The following is a 14,644-nucleotide window of genomic DNA, read 5'->3' as shown; positions in this document are numbered from 1 at the left end:
CCGCGCGGCGCCCCCGGCCCGCTTCGCCGGCCGCCCGCCAATCGCCGCACCGCCCCCCCGGGGCGGGCCAATCAGCGGCGCCGCGCCCGGGGAGGGGCGATTGGGGCGGGGGAGCGCGGCGAGCGCCGCTGCGTCGCGCCCGCCGCCATCCCGGAGGAGGGCAGAGAGGTGGGGGGCGCCATCTTTCTGAGGGGCGGGGGAGGGTGGGGGGGGCACTCTTCTTAAAGTGGCAGCGGCCCATTCCTCTGGGGTTGGGTGGGGATGCTCTGCTCCCGGTTGTGGCCATTGCCTGGGCGTGCGTCACCCCAAAATTTGGGCAAAAGCCAGCAGTTGCGGAGAGTGGCTGCATTCATATCCCGGTGCGTTTACTACTCTGGCAGTGCGCAAGGCGGGCGTGTCACCCCGGGCGCTGTAAGGACGGCGGCCGCTTTAAGAGCAGGGCCGCTCCGCGCGGCGGTGGCGGCAAGGGGCGGGGTGAAGGTGGCGTCACCGCATGACTGTGTTTTTATGAATGAAAAGAATCCGCGGGTGAGTAATCGCGGGGAGCGGGGCTGGAGGCGCCGCCTCGACGGCCCGACCCGGCAGCGGCCCCGCGGGGACCAGCGCAGCCTCCCGGTAAGCGCCGGCCGGGACGCCTCCTCCGCTCCCGCCTCCGGCTTCTCCCCCCGCGGGTCGGCCGGGAGAGGGGGGCGGCGGGGTCCGGCACCGGCTGGAGGCCGCTCTGCCGCCGCGGGGAGCGGGACCGGGGCGTGGGGGGGCGGAGGGGTGTTCGCGCTCGGGGCCGTCCGCGCTTCCCTCCCGAGTCCCGGCCACCGCCCGTAGGGAGCCGCCGCCGCTCCCACGGCTCCGGTGGCGGCTCCCCGGCCCGGATTGCATCAGCTTCCAGCCGCCCCGGCTCCACCTTCCCCGCCGCCTCCCTCCAGCCCCTCGTCTCCCCGCGGGGCGCTCCCGACCCCGGCCCGGCCCCCCTCGTCTCTCCGGGGGCTCTGCTAGCGGGGAGGGGGCTCCCCGAGGTGGGGAGAGGCTGCTCGGCTGCTGCCCGGGCTCCCGGCCGTCTCCCCCCTCTCCTAACCCCGGGACGGGGAGGGACCGGCCACCGGCGAAGGGACGGGCGCCGCTTCGGTGACTTTTCCCTCTGGGCTGCTGAATCACGGGGAGGCCACTTCTCGCCCGCCCACGCTGCGTGGCCGCGGCCCCGACCCTTCGCCCCCGGAGCGTGCCGAACGCCCGACCCTTGCGCCGGGAGCCACGGTGCCCTCGCCCGCCGGGCACGGGGGTGGTGGGGTGGCACCGCCACGCGGGTCCCGGCTGGGTGGCTTCGCCCCGGTTTCACTCCGTGGGGCTGCTGCTTTTACTTTCCTTCCAGCCTCGGGAGGATCTCGCCCGGGTTTGCTCCCCGGAGGGAAGCCTTGGCCTCCCGGCAGCCGGGCTGGGGCGTTTCGGGTCCCCTGGGCAGAGCAGCATCCCGACCAGCTCGGGGGGGGATGAAGGAGGGTTGGGAGGTCCCTGTTACTATGATTTTTTTGCAGTCGCTATTACTATCATCATTATTATTATTGCTACGTACTTTTTTTAAAGCAGTAGGGATGAGTCATACAGCCGGTGGGGTGGGACACGGGCACTGGGCACGGGGCCAGCAGGGCCGGTGCCCTCTGTGCCAAGGCAAGGGGCATGGGCTGGCGGTAACCGGCTTTTCTCCTGGCTGCTCGGCAGGGCCAGCGTGAGGCAAGGATGGCTGCGGACGGGCTCTCCAGCAAGGCCCTGAAGGTGAGTGCCGGTGGGACTGGGGTTTGGGTGGGCAGGGGTCTGGTTTTGGGGGTCTCAGGCGACCGCCCCTCTCTCCGGCAGGTGAAGCGGGAGCTGGGGGAGAACACGCCGCTGCTGTCGGATGAGGAGCTGATGGGGCTGTCGGTGCGGGAGCTCAACCACCACCTGCGGGGCCTCTCCAAGGAGGAGGTGGCGAGGCTGAAGCAGCGCCGGCGGACGCTGAAGAACCGGGGTTACGCCGCCAGCTGCCGGGTGAAGCGCGTCTGCCAGAAGGAAGAGCTGCAGAAGCAGAAGATGGAGCTGGAGTGGGAGGTGGACAAGCTGGCCCGGGAGAACGCTGCCATGCGCCTGGAGCTCGACACCCTCCGTGGCAAGTACGAGGCCTTGCAGGGCTTTGCCCGCACCGTGGCCGCCCACGGGCCCGCTGCCAAGGTGGCCACCGCCAGCGTCATCACCATCGTCAAGTCCGGTGCCAACCAGGCCGCCTATTCCTAGTGTCGGCCTCCGTCCCCCGGCCGGGCATGGCCCCCCCCGGGGCACCTTCTCCCACGAATCCCCTCCTGTTCCCTCCCTGACCTCCTTCCCACTGGGACCTGTGCCCAAAATCCTCCTTCTGCCATCCCTTGACCTCCAGCTCCTCTGTGTAGGGAGAGCTGCTGCAGCGCGGGTGCTGGGGCAGAGGACAGGACCCCACTGGTGGCCCCCGAAGCCCTGCAGCCCCCTCCTCTCTGACCCAGGCCCATCCCCTGCTGCAGCCCCCCTGGCCGGGCACCCCTCACCCTGGGGGATGCAGGCAGGAGAGAGCAAGCCCATACAGGCAGCAGTGGGGAAGCATCCCATGGCTCCAAGCTGGCAGGAATACACCAGGGTCCTCTTTTTTGGGGGGGAGGGCACGGGAGAGCTGAGTGTGGGCCAGGCACTCCCAGGAGCACATGCCAGGGAGGAAAACACAGAGACTGGTTTCATAGCGAGGGGCAGAAGGGATATGATGGAGAGGGGGGTTGGCATTGGCCCTGCAAGTTGGACCATGGCTGGAGCAGGGAGGGAGGAGGCAGCATGGCTGGGTGCCTCTGGGGGTGGAGATGGTGAGGGAAGGTGGCAGGTCTGAGGGGGAGAGAAAGTGGCTGCAGGTTGGTGCCTGGTAAGGGTGAGTGGGATGGGAAAGTGCTGTGGCAGCCTGCAGCGCTGGGGGAGCCCAGAGGTGACGGTGATGGAGGAGATACCGGTGATGGAGGAGGTACCCTCAGGCAGGGGAGAGCTGGGGGACATGAGCGGGTCAGCCCAGACTGTTGTACGCAAAGGAGAGAAGTAGAGGTGCTGTTTTCTCTCTCTCCATCATGCACATCCTTCGTGCCTCTTTCTGCCTATGGGATGCTCAGCCTGGCTGGCCGGGTGTCTCTGAAATGCAGTAGCATGGGCAGGAAGGAAGTGGAGGCAGCTGGAGCAGAGATAAACACTGTTTTGCTCAGCGCAGGCCGGCTTGTACAGCCCCACCAAGCGCTCCCTACCGCCTACAAAGCCCATGGAAAGGTGCTCCTGGCACCTGAGAGCCAGAGCTGCGGAGGCAGAGAGAGGGGTGGAGGTGGGAAGCAGGGGTGAGAGAGCATCCCTGCTCCTGGGAGCTGCCTGGCAGGCAGGTAGGCTCCACCCTGTTTTTCCTCCAGCTTGGACACCAGTGTGGGACAACCGGCTCTTCAGCAGGCTGAAATGCTGGAGAAGAGTTGGGTTTGCTAAATAACAGGCAGCATGGGGGAGGTAACAAGAGGCAGACCCTTCTTGCTGCTGTAGATGATCCCCCTCTTTCTGCCCCTGCCTGGGTACTGTCACACCAGCCGCCCTCGGCTGCAGCCCCCATCCCTCCCTGGAGAGAGGTGCCTGCCACTTGTGGAGGGGGCACTGTGGTTAGCATCCCCCCACCCCAACTCCTCTTGGGTTTATTTATTGCACGAACATAAGTTATTTTCACGTCCTCTTTGCCATTCCGCCTCTCGGCACAGCCAGGATGTTGGTACAGAGCCGTACTTTATATTTTATATATGCAAATCACATTTTATCTTATACTTATATAGAGCAAAATACTTATTTATTTTCTGACTTACAGTATGTGTCCTACCCGACTCCTCTGTATTTTGTAGACTTTACAAATAAAGCAAGTTCTTTTTTTTCCACAGCGAGAGTGTGTTTGGTCATTCTTGAACTTCAGGACAGAGCTGTGTCTCAGTGAGACCAGGTTTTCTAGCTCCGCTGCAGCATATGTTCAAAAATGTGCCCAGAAAAGATGGGATGGGGGACAGCTCATGACTCTCTAGAACACAGATTTATAGTCTGTGGAAGAAAAGGGGCTCAGTAAGCAAGCGTAATGCTGAACATCACCCCCCCAAAGCGTTTGCTTTTAGGAGCAGTTCAGCTGCACTGAATCAGCTTTTTCTAGGCAAGATAATGCTTTTCACTAGAAAAATTCCCTCCCAGCTGCCCTTGGCCCTAGTGCATGAGGAGAGGCAGGTGCAATCAGGGCCGCTCTACCCAAAAAATTCCCTGCTGAATGACCTCACTGCCTGACTCAGGAACAGCAAGGAGCAAAGCAGGGAGCTCACATCCGTGGGTGGCAGAAGGGGAAGGAAGTATGGCAGGCGCCTTACCCGGAGGTGAAGCCTGACCTCCTCCCCCTGGGGAAAAGCCACCCTTCCTCAGAGCTGAGGTGGAAGCAATGAGCGTGTTCCCCTGACGCTCAGGAGGGCCAGGTCCCAGCCTCCTGGCAGCTTGCAGTGCTCACGGGGTGGTTCTGGGTTTTACATTCACGTTCCCTCTTGCCACTGCAAACTGCCCCAGCCCCACCACCACTCATGGAAGAAAAGCCCAGAGCTGCTGTTTGCTGGAGCCTGTGTCAGAGCAAGCAGTCCCCTTTCTCCCACAGGTGTTTCACACTGAGCACCCAAGATCAGGACTCATCTCTACCCCAGGTTTGACAAATGGATTTCGCTCCTGCCTTGGGCCACTGGTGATGTCTCAGCCTCAGGCTTCTCCATCAGCTCCTGCGTACACAGATGGTGTGAAGCTTTCCCCTCGAGAAGAGGACTAGGAGGACAAGACATACTGACCCACTAAGCCTCGGCCCCTGCAACAAGCAAACACTCAAAATCAGTTCAGAGGAGTCACCCAGACAGCACCACGCAGAGGCAGCTTAAGTACAATCTATATTATCTCTATATTTTTATTTGTCATATTTGCTCATTTCTGCAGAGTATAACGTCACAAAGACCAAAATAGAGAGAGCGGCTTGTCGCTGAGCTCACATCAGTTAAACACGATAGGTACAAAACTAGGTGACTCTGTCTTATTTATCATACATTTTTTTTTCAGTCGTTTATATACAAAGAACTACTCTATATGGAAAAATAATAAACAAATCCCATGGGTATGTTACATGGTAAACAAAAAGGAAGGAAGGAAGGAGAGGGGAAGCAGGTGAGGCAGAGCAGCTCCAAGGGCCTACTCCTGGAACCAACACATTTGTTGGGGCCCTTGGCTACCGCAAGCGGACCTGCAAGACCACGGATGCCTCGACCTCCTTGGTCTCAAGCTCTGGGTCTTATATTTGTTCCTCCAAGCCAGAGCGGCTTCAGAGCCAGTCCTTGCTCTGGCACTTACCTGTTGTGAGGGAGAGCAGGAAGCTCAGAGATGATTTTGTGTGGTGTTAAAATATATATATAAAATTATAATGCATGGCAGCTGGCTGTTTGGGCGCTAGTTCTTCATCAGGCTTTTCCAAAGGCAGCTAGTGCAAAAGGGTTATACTTTAAACCACTACATACAGGAAGCTTCAAGAATATCCAGATCCTCTGCACAGCATATATATGCAGCATACACTTCAAGGTAATTTTAAAAAACACTTCCCCAAGCCTGGATCATCTTCAAGTTCAATGGGGTAAGCCCAGAGATTTCAGATCTCGGCCGCCCAATGCAATGAAGACTGGGGACAGTCACCAATTAAGTGACACTGGGACATCATCAAGGCCTGCAAATGCAAGGAAAGGGGAGGAAGGGATCATGTCCCATGCCCTGCTCTCCTAAGAGAGAGGGGAAGTTTAACATAAATACCTCACGCTAAAGAACTATTAATCAAAGCCATGGAAGATGGAGGGAAAGCCCGTTCAATCTCCAGCCCTGCTTTCCAGGCGGCTTATGGCATGAGGAAAAGGAGTTTTACACCAAGTCCACACAAAGCCCGGCAGATAGCATTTGCATGTCCATTTAAGCAGCAACAGGTTTAGGAAAAGCGGTAACTAACTGCATGGCATCGCAGGATGTGTGCAAATGGGGAAATCCAGCAGCAGAGAAGCTGCTGGATCCACTGACCCTGCCTTTGGCTCCCTCAAGAGTCAGCACCATTGCTCCCACCTGCTTCACCATCCGCCCAGACACGCGCGTACGGAAGGAGACACTGTCCTTAAGCCTTCCCCTATCTTGTCCTCACAGCAGGGAGCAAACCCACCTCTCTTCAAGCCCTTTTCCCCCCACTCCTGACCACATGCTTCTGGCAGGGGTGCTGAGGAAATGAGGTGCTCTTCGCTCACAGTTGCTTCTGAGAAAGTGAATGAGCAAGCACATAGATTAGGACACAAGAGGAAAGGGAAACTCCAGGCAGTAAACCAGACCCCAGTCCTCCTAGCAGAGCAACGAGGAGCAATCTGGAAACACACAAGTCTGCTGATGGCAAGGTAGACATCAAGCAGGAGAGGAACAGAGAAACTACAGCCAAGAACACAGCAGCTTGCTCCAACCTCTCCATTTTGCTTCCTGCTTGGGGGTAGGGGCATCTGATCTGTGGCACTTGAGTGTGCTCCCCCCTCCTCCCCTAGACAATTTTAAGCAAGCAAGAGGCATTTCCTGGTCCCTGGACAGATCTACAGAGGGATCATTTTTATTTTGGCTCTACTAAATACCTAGGAGCCAATCCAAAACCCAACAAAAGCAAGGGGAAGCTTCTTTTCCCACTCCCATGGATGCCGGCTCCACCCTTGATAGCATTGCAGTTGCTGCAGGGCCTGTGAAATGTGCAGCAGCAACTGCTGCCTGGGAAACTAAGAGGGACAATTTTAACCAGCCAGGTCATGTCAGGTTTCAAGTCTGCTCCAGTTTGGCCCAGAACAACTATGGAGATAAAAAGCAAAGGAGTGACATCTCTTCCCAAATACTCCAGCCTAAGGGCAAAACTTGTGCAGCTCACAGGGGAAGTCAGTGACAACAAGCATGGGGAGAGCTACCTGCGAGAGACCAGGACCCGCTCTGGCAGCTACCTGGTGCAATCCACACCTTTAAGAGGGGCAGCTATGTCAGTGGGGGACAGGAAACAAGAAGAAAAAACGTTTTAGTGTTTACATATCTTCCTTTCCCAAAGAGGGATGAAAGGGCCAGAGCTCTACAAACTTCCACCACCTATCATGGCCAGTCCTCAGTCTTGTTAGCAGGAGACAGATGCTCCAGGGAGGCTTCTTGCCATAGGAACCACAGGGGAGATGGGAAGCGTGGACACCTAGTGATTAGAAAACCCTGCCCTTGTGAGACAGTAACTCCATCCCTGCTGAGCTTCAACAAGCATCAGCTTTGATGGGGAGCGGAGGGAATGCAGGGAGTGCAGGAACAGGAATAAAGTCCTGTCCTTTTCCCCCTCGCTCACTCAAGTACAGGACTGCACAACTAGGTGCTTAGGAGGGTGGGGGCAGATGTTCCTTACTAAGTATTCAAGGCAATGGCTATAGAGAGACCAATCTCTGGTCTGGTCCTCAGGAATGCTTATCGCTGCATCCTAATCCCATTTCCCAAGGATCACAGAGATGTTAGTACCGGGGAGCTGGGGGAGCAAACTGTGCCTCCATCAACCATTTAGGAAGAGGAATACAAAGCAGTCATATTGTCCATTTGGGGGGGGGGGGGGGGAACCCAAGCAAAAACATTTTTGGCCACAACTCTGGGCTCTGGCCAGACACGCTCCACACCGAGCTGGGCAGGTGTGGGAGGCCAGAGCCGCCTCAAACCCTGGAGCTTTGCTTCAATTAATTCCAGTCAATTGCTGGTGTAAGGAATGGGCTCGAGAATGGAGTCCTGGCCATCCCCCCACCTCTGCACTGCACATCGTGTCTGTACCCACAAAAGCTAATGGGAAGCGCCCACTTCTGCAATCTGCACTCTCTAGGAAGTGATATGACTTGCGTGTTTCTGCTTCAATAAATTAAAAAAAAATAAAAAACAACAAAAGAAGGAAAATGACAGCCTGTGCTGGCAGTTTCCCCTCCTAGAATTCATCATCGGAGCTCAGCAAGAGGGTCTTCTCATTGTCGCGGGCACCCGAGCAGCTATGGGAGCGCGAGATAACGTGACTGCCGTTGCGCCAGGGTGGACCATGCTCCAGCGTTGACTGCTGGGTGTACTGCTGGTAGGCTGGGGAGAAGTTGTGGATCGCATCTTGGACAATGTCATGGGGGTTCATGGTCTCCTTGAGGCTGCTGGAGATGCTCTTCATGGGAGCACAGCGACCTGTTGGCACAAGACGGGGAGGGACAAGTGAAGAATACTGCTGCCTTCTCCCACACCCCTTAACATGAAGGTAAAGAGAACAGGGTACATGCACTCCTAGATCCTGCAAGTTACTTTACAAACTTCCTTAAGCAGCTGCTAAGGAAATGCCACACAAATGGTGTCAAGATTTACTAGTAGTGCTCCTAAATCCAGCCACTGCTAGCCAAGTGAATCCACCTCAGCACCAAATGGGGGACATGCCTTGAGAACGGGACATACCACAGTGACAACCTCCACTACACACTACCTGTGCTGACTTGGGTGTGCAACGAAGACAGTCAGGTACGGAGGTGCTCCTGTAAAGGGTTTCAGAAGACAAAAACTAAGGACATTCTAAAAATATAGGACAAATGGCATTTGCCATTCCCACTCACTGGAAATTAAGACTGATAGAATGTATCGAAGTGCCCACAGGAAAGAGATCATAAAAGTGGAAAGCAGCACAAAGGAGGGAAAGGAGGGGAACAGGCAGTACTAGAGGCAGAACCACCCCACGGGCGGAGGGTGTCACAGTGATACTGTGAAGGAAGCAACAGTTGGAGATTGTCCCACCCAAGTGCTGAGCACAGAGGAAAGCTGTGTGTCCTTCTAGGAGCAGCCATTTCTCATGGCTTCTAGGATGCACTTCCAGAGTGGGCTTCTGGCTCTGCTCAGTCCTGGGGACGAGCTCCCCAAACAACCAAAGCACGCTGATCATCTTTGGCAATTATGAAAGTGAAGGGAGGCTGGGGTGAGAGAGCAAACCAGCTCCTTTGAGAGCCTGTGCAACTCTTTGGAGAGAGATTCACACAGTCCTGACAGAAACGCTCTAAAGCTAGGTGTTATGCTACTGCCCATGGGGCTGTTTTACAACTTATGATCCAGACGACCCTAAAGCAGCTGTGTGAGGCAGTCAAGTTACAGACCTACAAGGAAGGGGGAACAAGGGACAGAGCAGGCAGTAGGCAGGCTGAGAATGAGGACAGAACAGCATCCCAGTTAAAAACCAACAGAGACAAACACAGAGCATGCTGTACCTACCGTATGGCCCATATGATGGAACAGCTGCATCAGGGACCAGTGGCCAAAGCAAGGGAGAGATAAAAGGGAGAGGAGAGAGAGACAGAGAAAGAAAGAGAGAGAGAGAGAGGAAATAACAAGAACTGAACAAGACCCACCACCAAAACATCTCCCACTGTACTGGCCAGCAGTTTACTCTTTCATCACCCACAGGTCTCATCTCCCCCCAGCTGCGGCCACTGTCCTTCCAAAACCTCTTGGGCTGGCTGGGATGGAGGGATCATCTATGTGTACAGGGCCCAAGGGCTGGTGTCTTCCCACACCTCAGCACAGGCTCCCCCCAGCAGGAAGGAACCCCTTTATCTGGAGAACACTGAATGTACTTGCATAGACTGAGCACGAGAACCCCCTTTTCCCAGAGATAACATCCACCTCCCTCTTCCCCAGAATAAGACTTCTAGCAGCCCAGCCCTCACAAAGTCATTACAGGAAGATCCTCCTCCTCCTCCAGGACAAACATATTGCCAAAGCACAGCCTCATCTTCCTGAGCCAGATTCAAAAACAGAGCCTGTTTCAGGCCCTGTCCCTCCTGCCTTCAGTCTGTTGCACAATCTGGAGCAATGGAGTTCCCCTTTGAGGAGACAGGAAGAAGGACAAACGCACTCTATCAAAAGGATGCAACTTCTTGCAGCCCTCAGATCTGCAACAAGCTGTCGTGGGTGGCATACTGGGGAACTGAAAAGGGAACAATGCAATTCAGGCAACATTTCTGCCCTGCAGAGCTGTTGCACAACAAATCTCTTCAGACACCACGGAGGAGGGGATGTTTTCCAAGCATTCAGGTTGGGAGTCATATCAGAGAGTTGGCTGCCATAGGGACCAGTCTCCACCCAGTCTCCCTACCAAACAGACATGCCATATGCGCTGGCATATTTCCTACCTTGGGCATCGAGTCTCTTGTCCACATACACCTTGTATGTGAAGGCATGGCGCAGGGCGATAGCTGCAAAGAACATCTCCACACAAATGATGAAGTCCTGATACCCAGCAGCTACTGTGCCTTCACCCACAGACACATTGGCAGAGTGGATTTTGGGGATGGCACCACACTTTTCCAAGATGGCCAACAGCATCCCTAAACAAAGCAACAAGCTCATGTAAATGTGCAGAAAACATGATCCCATACTAACTGTAAGGAATGGAAATAGCTGTCTATGCTATATGTCCTAGACACAAACTCATTTAACACAGGAGCTACAAACAGAGAGGACTAGATAATCCCATCTATGCTCACCTATACAACAGAGAAAGGAGGAATAAATGAGACAAATACGTTTAAGCAAAGAATGTTCAAACACTGACCCTCTTCTATCCTCAACTGATGCATAACCTGTGGAACTAGCTGCTGCAGGACTTAAGTCCAAAAGGGTAAGAAACAGTCAGATATTTCTGTGAGCACTTCTGTGTTCTCAGCACTTCCACTATCTAGAGCAAAAATTGAAGTAATAGAGCTTATCATTTAAGCATAAAGTGTTTTTGACACACCATTGAAAGAAAGATGTTTCTCCCTGTCCCTAGCCAGGTGGCTGAAGAATTCCAGAGAAGGCAGAAAGCGTGTAACCAGATGGCTCAAGATGATAAACTAGATAGCTTATTAGTTTGTCTGTAGACAGGGAGGATGGGCCATAGTCCAACAGCCTAAATTCCACCTAAGTTCCTACTCAATTAGTCTTTGAAGTGCAACTCAGTAAACTTAAGTAGGGCACTGAACAGGAAAATGCTTAGAGCCAATTAGTAAGAAACACTAAGCTTAGGTGGAATTTCAGCTTTCTGAATGTGCCTCTGCATCACGTGTACATATTCTGAATGTCCTTCCGCTCGGTGGTGGTTCTGTGGTGGCACACACTGCATTCAGCCAGCTTGCTGCTTCACATGAATCACAGACATACCATTAAAATTTTATTTATAGAGCACTAAAAAAAAAAAAAGTACTAAAAATTTTTAAATGTGCCACTTTAATCAATAAAATGGCAGCATGCAGATAAAATGTTGGCAGCTTGTGCTTTATGATTGTTCCAGGAACGCAAAGGACTCTTCATCCAAACAGCTGATTTTGCCAGACAGATATGCATGTGCACACGCACGTGCACAAGGACAGTGAGGATTCAGGAGCATAGAAATGAAAATAAAAATGAGCAAAACAGGTTTCCCAGAGTAAAGCAATGAAAGACTCTAAAACAAATATAATAATAATACAGAAAGACCTTCTGGCTTTTAATCAGCATCTGCTCTATCAACTCTAGTGTCTGAGCCCCTGGAGAGAGCCCTTTGTGCCTACCAAGGGAAGGGAAAAGCAGCTCACCTTGCCAGAAGGACAGGAAGATGACAGACTTCACCATGAAGAACTTGAGGACTGGGCTATAGGGACTGAGCAGCTCACGAGTGGCGAAGTAGAAAAGGAAGAGGGCATACAGTGCCAGGCTGACAGAGATGTTGTAGATGATCGTCACGTAGAGGTAGCCACTGGTTACACTGAAAATAGAAGATACATGAATTCCTGAAATTTCAGCATGATCTTTTCCCCTTACTGCTGCCGCTGAGGAGTTCTAAGATGCCCTTTCCTTCCTGCCTCCCTGTCCCATTCCCTCCCCCAAACCGAGGTAGAAAAAACCTGAAACCAACAGGCTTACCCCTGCCCTCTTTTCTCACGTGCATATTCAGCCCATGTTGTCCCCCTGTCTTTTCCTATGGCCCAGCACACACATGGACCATAAGCGCAACTGGGCAGAGAAGGGGCAGCCGAGGCTTGCATGCTAGACAAACAAACTTACTCAAAGTCACCATCCTGGTACTTGCCAAAGGCCTGAAGGATGACTGTGCTGATGGCCATGAGGGGCTTCACCACACAGAACTGCAGGGTAGCCTACAGGAATGAGAGAGGAGGAATGAGAAGGCAGGAGGTGCAAGAGGCCAAGTTCCCAAACCAGCACCACGATGGAGCGTCCACTGGGACAACTCAGCAAGGCAACGCAATCCAGCCCCAGCAAGGAGTCTGACCCCGCCACTTGCTAATCGATTGTGGTTGAGGACTGCAGCACCCAAAAGGAGATAAAGGAGATTCAGAAGAAGTACGCGTGCTATCTACTTGTTCAGAATGGGAAGAAAAATCTCTCTGTAGGTTGCTCCTAGAAGCTGCTCAGCTGCACTCTTCCAGAGCTGTTTTTCATAGGCTATGCTGCAACACAGTAACAGCATGAAAAACAAAAAATCCCACACTGTGCTATGGTACAGACACAGTAAGTTTAACAAAGGGATACTGGGGAAGGGAAGCAAACTCCAATCCATAGTTGCCATAAAGCTAGGCAAGAAGGTCTGAATCTCCCCAAAGGCTTAGTGGCACTTGGGATCAGCTCTATCCATTCTGCCAGTATAAATCACTGCTCCTATTGGGATGACTCCTCTCTCAAAGCCACCCCATTCTTCATCTTTCTGGAGACACTGAACTTCAAGGTCGTAAGAGAGTGGAGGGTTGTGACCCTAAAAATGTCACCCATGTCTCCCTGAAGGAGGCTGGAAGAGCCTGGGCAGGTGCTGACCTGCACACATGTGGGGAGGGCTGTGTATGGAAAGAAGGCAAACCCAAACAGGAATAATTGCTTTGGATACGATGCAATTTGTTAGTGGTCATAAGACTTCAAGGAGATTAAAAACCCCAGCACATGCCAGTTAGTGAGTCACTGTAAATATGTGAACTGGAAAAGGTCAAGATAATTGGTAAACAAGTCCATCCTCTGAGCTTCCTCTCCTTCCAATCTGGGGATGTTTTAACCATTTCCCTGCAATCCAAACCATCACATCCTATTTTTAGTTGCTTTCCTAGAAGATGCTACAGCGTACAGGAAGCACATGGATGGTGTGTGACCCATCTGTGAGGGTCACCAGACACAGCAAAGAATCTTGATCAAGACATCTTTAAGGAAACGAGCTGTCCAGATTTTACCGCAGCCACCAGCACACCACCCAACTGCTGGAGGGCCATTAGGCAATGCAAGCAGACTGACCGACCCACAGCAGGCACCTGCCTGAGAACAGCTTGGGGTGGGGGTGAAGATGGAAAGAAGGAATGGTTATAACACACAGATTCCTTCACAATGAAAGGGGCTGGAAAGAGCAGAAAATGGGCAGGTGGTGGTGGGAGGCAACAGGAGTGCTGGAGATGCTGAGAGCAGGGATAAAATGGGCAAGGTGCTCTTTCCAGCCCGTTGCTCTTCCTGATCACCACAATGGTGGATACTGTACAGATCAGCACTGAGATCTACTCTCTTGCCCTTTTGCACCAACCTATCCAGGAATTTGCCTTAAAAGGTCTTCCTCAGCAATCCTGGAAGTCTAGAAGTACTAGAAAGTGAGTCTTGGTGCTGAAGATTTCTCACCAAGGCAACATTTAAGCTTGAGCCAAGAAGGACGGAAGTACTTAAACATCCCTTTGCAAGACACCTCCCTCACAGCCGCCACAGCAGAGTTTGCAGTTTGCAAAGGGCAGGCCTGACTAGAAGAATTACTGCCAGATAGCAGCAAAGCAAAAGCAAAATATCCACCTAAGCCTGAGTTACCAAGTGAGCTGAGGATTTGTGGAAGCAGGCAGAATCCCCCCCCAAAAAAGTGCTTCTAGTCTTCATTGTTGTGAAAAAACTTTCCCAGGTGCAATCCGTGTGGAGATAACTACCAGAGGCTGTGGGACATGAGAAACAAGAGGTCTAAGGGAAATTATTTCTCCAGCACTCATTCACCTTGATGGGTGTTATGTTTGCTTATGACACATTTAAAAGGTAAAAGTTAACATTAGGAGCAAAAAGAATAGATAATGCATTGAATCAAACACAGGGTGTACAAATGAAGCCCAAGAGAAACAAGTGAAGCAGCATACTGGGAGCAGCTTAGAAAACAAAATATCAGGGAAGAAAACAGGAAAGCCATGAGGAAAGAATATGCGACAGAGACAAACAGAACAGAGAAAAGAAAGATGTGACCCTTTGAAAAAGGCCAATCACGCTGCAGAGATTAACACTGGATATTACTATGAGGTTGCATTGTACCTTTGACGTTCCTGCATATTGCTAAAACACAGAAGATGGGGCATGATGTGGAGGAGAAGCCTGGGCAGATATCTAGACCCAGTGACTGGAGTTACAGTGACCTGAGACCTTTCAAAGAACCAGACCTGCTTCACGCTGTCTCCAGAGAAACCTCATGTGTTCATTTCAGCAAGTGAGCAAAGCCTTGAAACTCACCAGCTGTTTC

At 53.1% G+C, this 14,644-nt stretch overlaps 2 protein-coding genes across 5 annotated transcripts in view; one reads left to right on the top strand and one right to left on the bottom strand.

Moving 5' to 3' along the window:
* Positions 1-467: 467 nt before the first annotated feature.
* On the top strand, positions 468-3,933 carry MAFF (MAF bZIP transcription factor F). Of its 2 annotated transcripts, none has more exons than XM_075500808.1 (3): positions 468-615; positions 1,714-1,767; positions 1,849-3,933. In XM_075500808.1, the coding sequence occupies exons 1-3, from the start codon at positions 508-510 to the stop codon at positions 2,260-2,262; spliced, it is 576 nt and encodes a 191-aa protein (XP_075356923.1). In that variant the 5' UTR covers positions 468-507; the 3' UTR covers positions 2,263-3,933. The 2 variants fall into 2 exon arrangements, with proteins under 2 accessions (XP_075356923.1, XP_075356931.1); XM_075500816.1 differs by lacking the exon at positions 468-615 and adding an exon at positions 803-1,122.
* Positions 3,934-4,964: 1,031 nt separating this feature from the next.
* The window catches only part of TMEM184B (transmembrane protein 184B), a 31,180-nt gene continuing 21,500 nt past the window's right edge, over positions 4,965-14,644 (bottom strand). Inside the window, exons 6-11 of one of the 3 annotated variants that reach the window (XM_075500793.1) lie at positions 12,175-12,266; positions 11,706-11,875; positions 10,284-10,478; positions 9,364-9,387; positions 8,591-8,639; positions 8,108-8,301 (exon numbers count right to left, since the gene is read on the bottom strand). In XM_075500793.1, the coding sequence (XP_075356908.1) occupies positions 8,241-8,301; positions 8,591-8,639; positions 9,364-9,387; positions 10,284-10,478; positions 11,706-11,875; positions 12,175-12,266 (591 nt within the window). In that variant the 3' untranslated portion in view covers positions 8,108-8,240. Of the gene's footprint in view, positions 8,302-8,590; positions 8,640-9,363; positions 9,388-10,283; positions 10,479-11,705; positions 11,876-12,174; positions 12,267-14,644 lie in introns of all 3 variants that reach the window. The other 2 variants (XM_075500775.1, XM_075500783.1) reach the window with 2 other exon arrangements.

This window comes from Mycteria americana, chromosome 1 (assembly GCF_035582795.1).
Source record: "Mycteria americana isolate JAX WOST 10 ecotype Jacksonville Zoo and Gardens chromosome 1, USCA_MyAme_1.0, whole genome shotgun sequence".
Lineage (NCBI taxonomy): Eukaryota > Metazoa > Chordata > Aves > Ciconiiformes > Ciconiidae > Mycteria > Mycteria americana.
The sequence above is the reverse complement of the archived record's forward strand: the minus strand, read 5'-3'. Positions and strand labels throughout refer to the sequence as shown.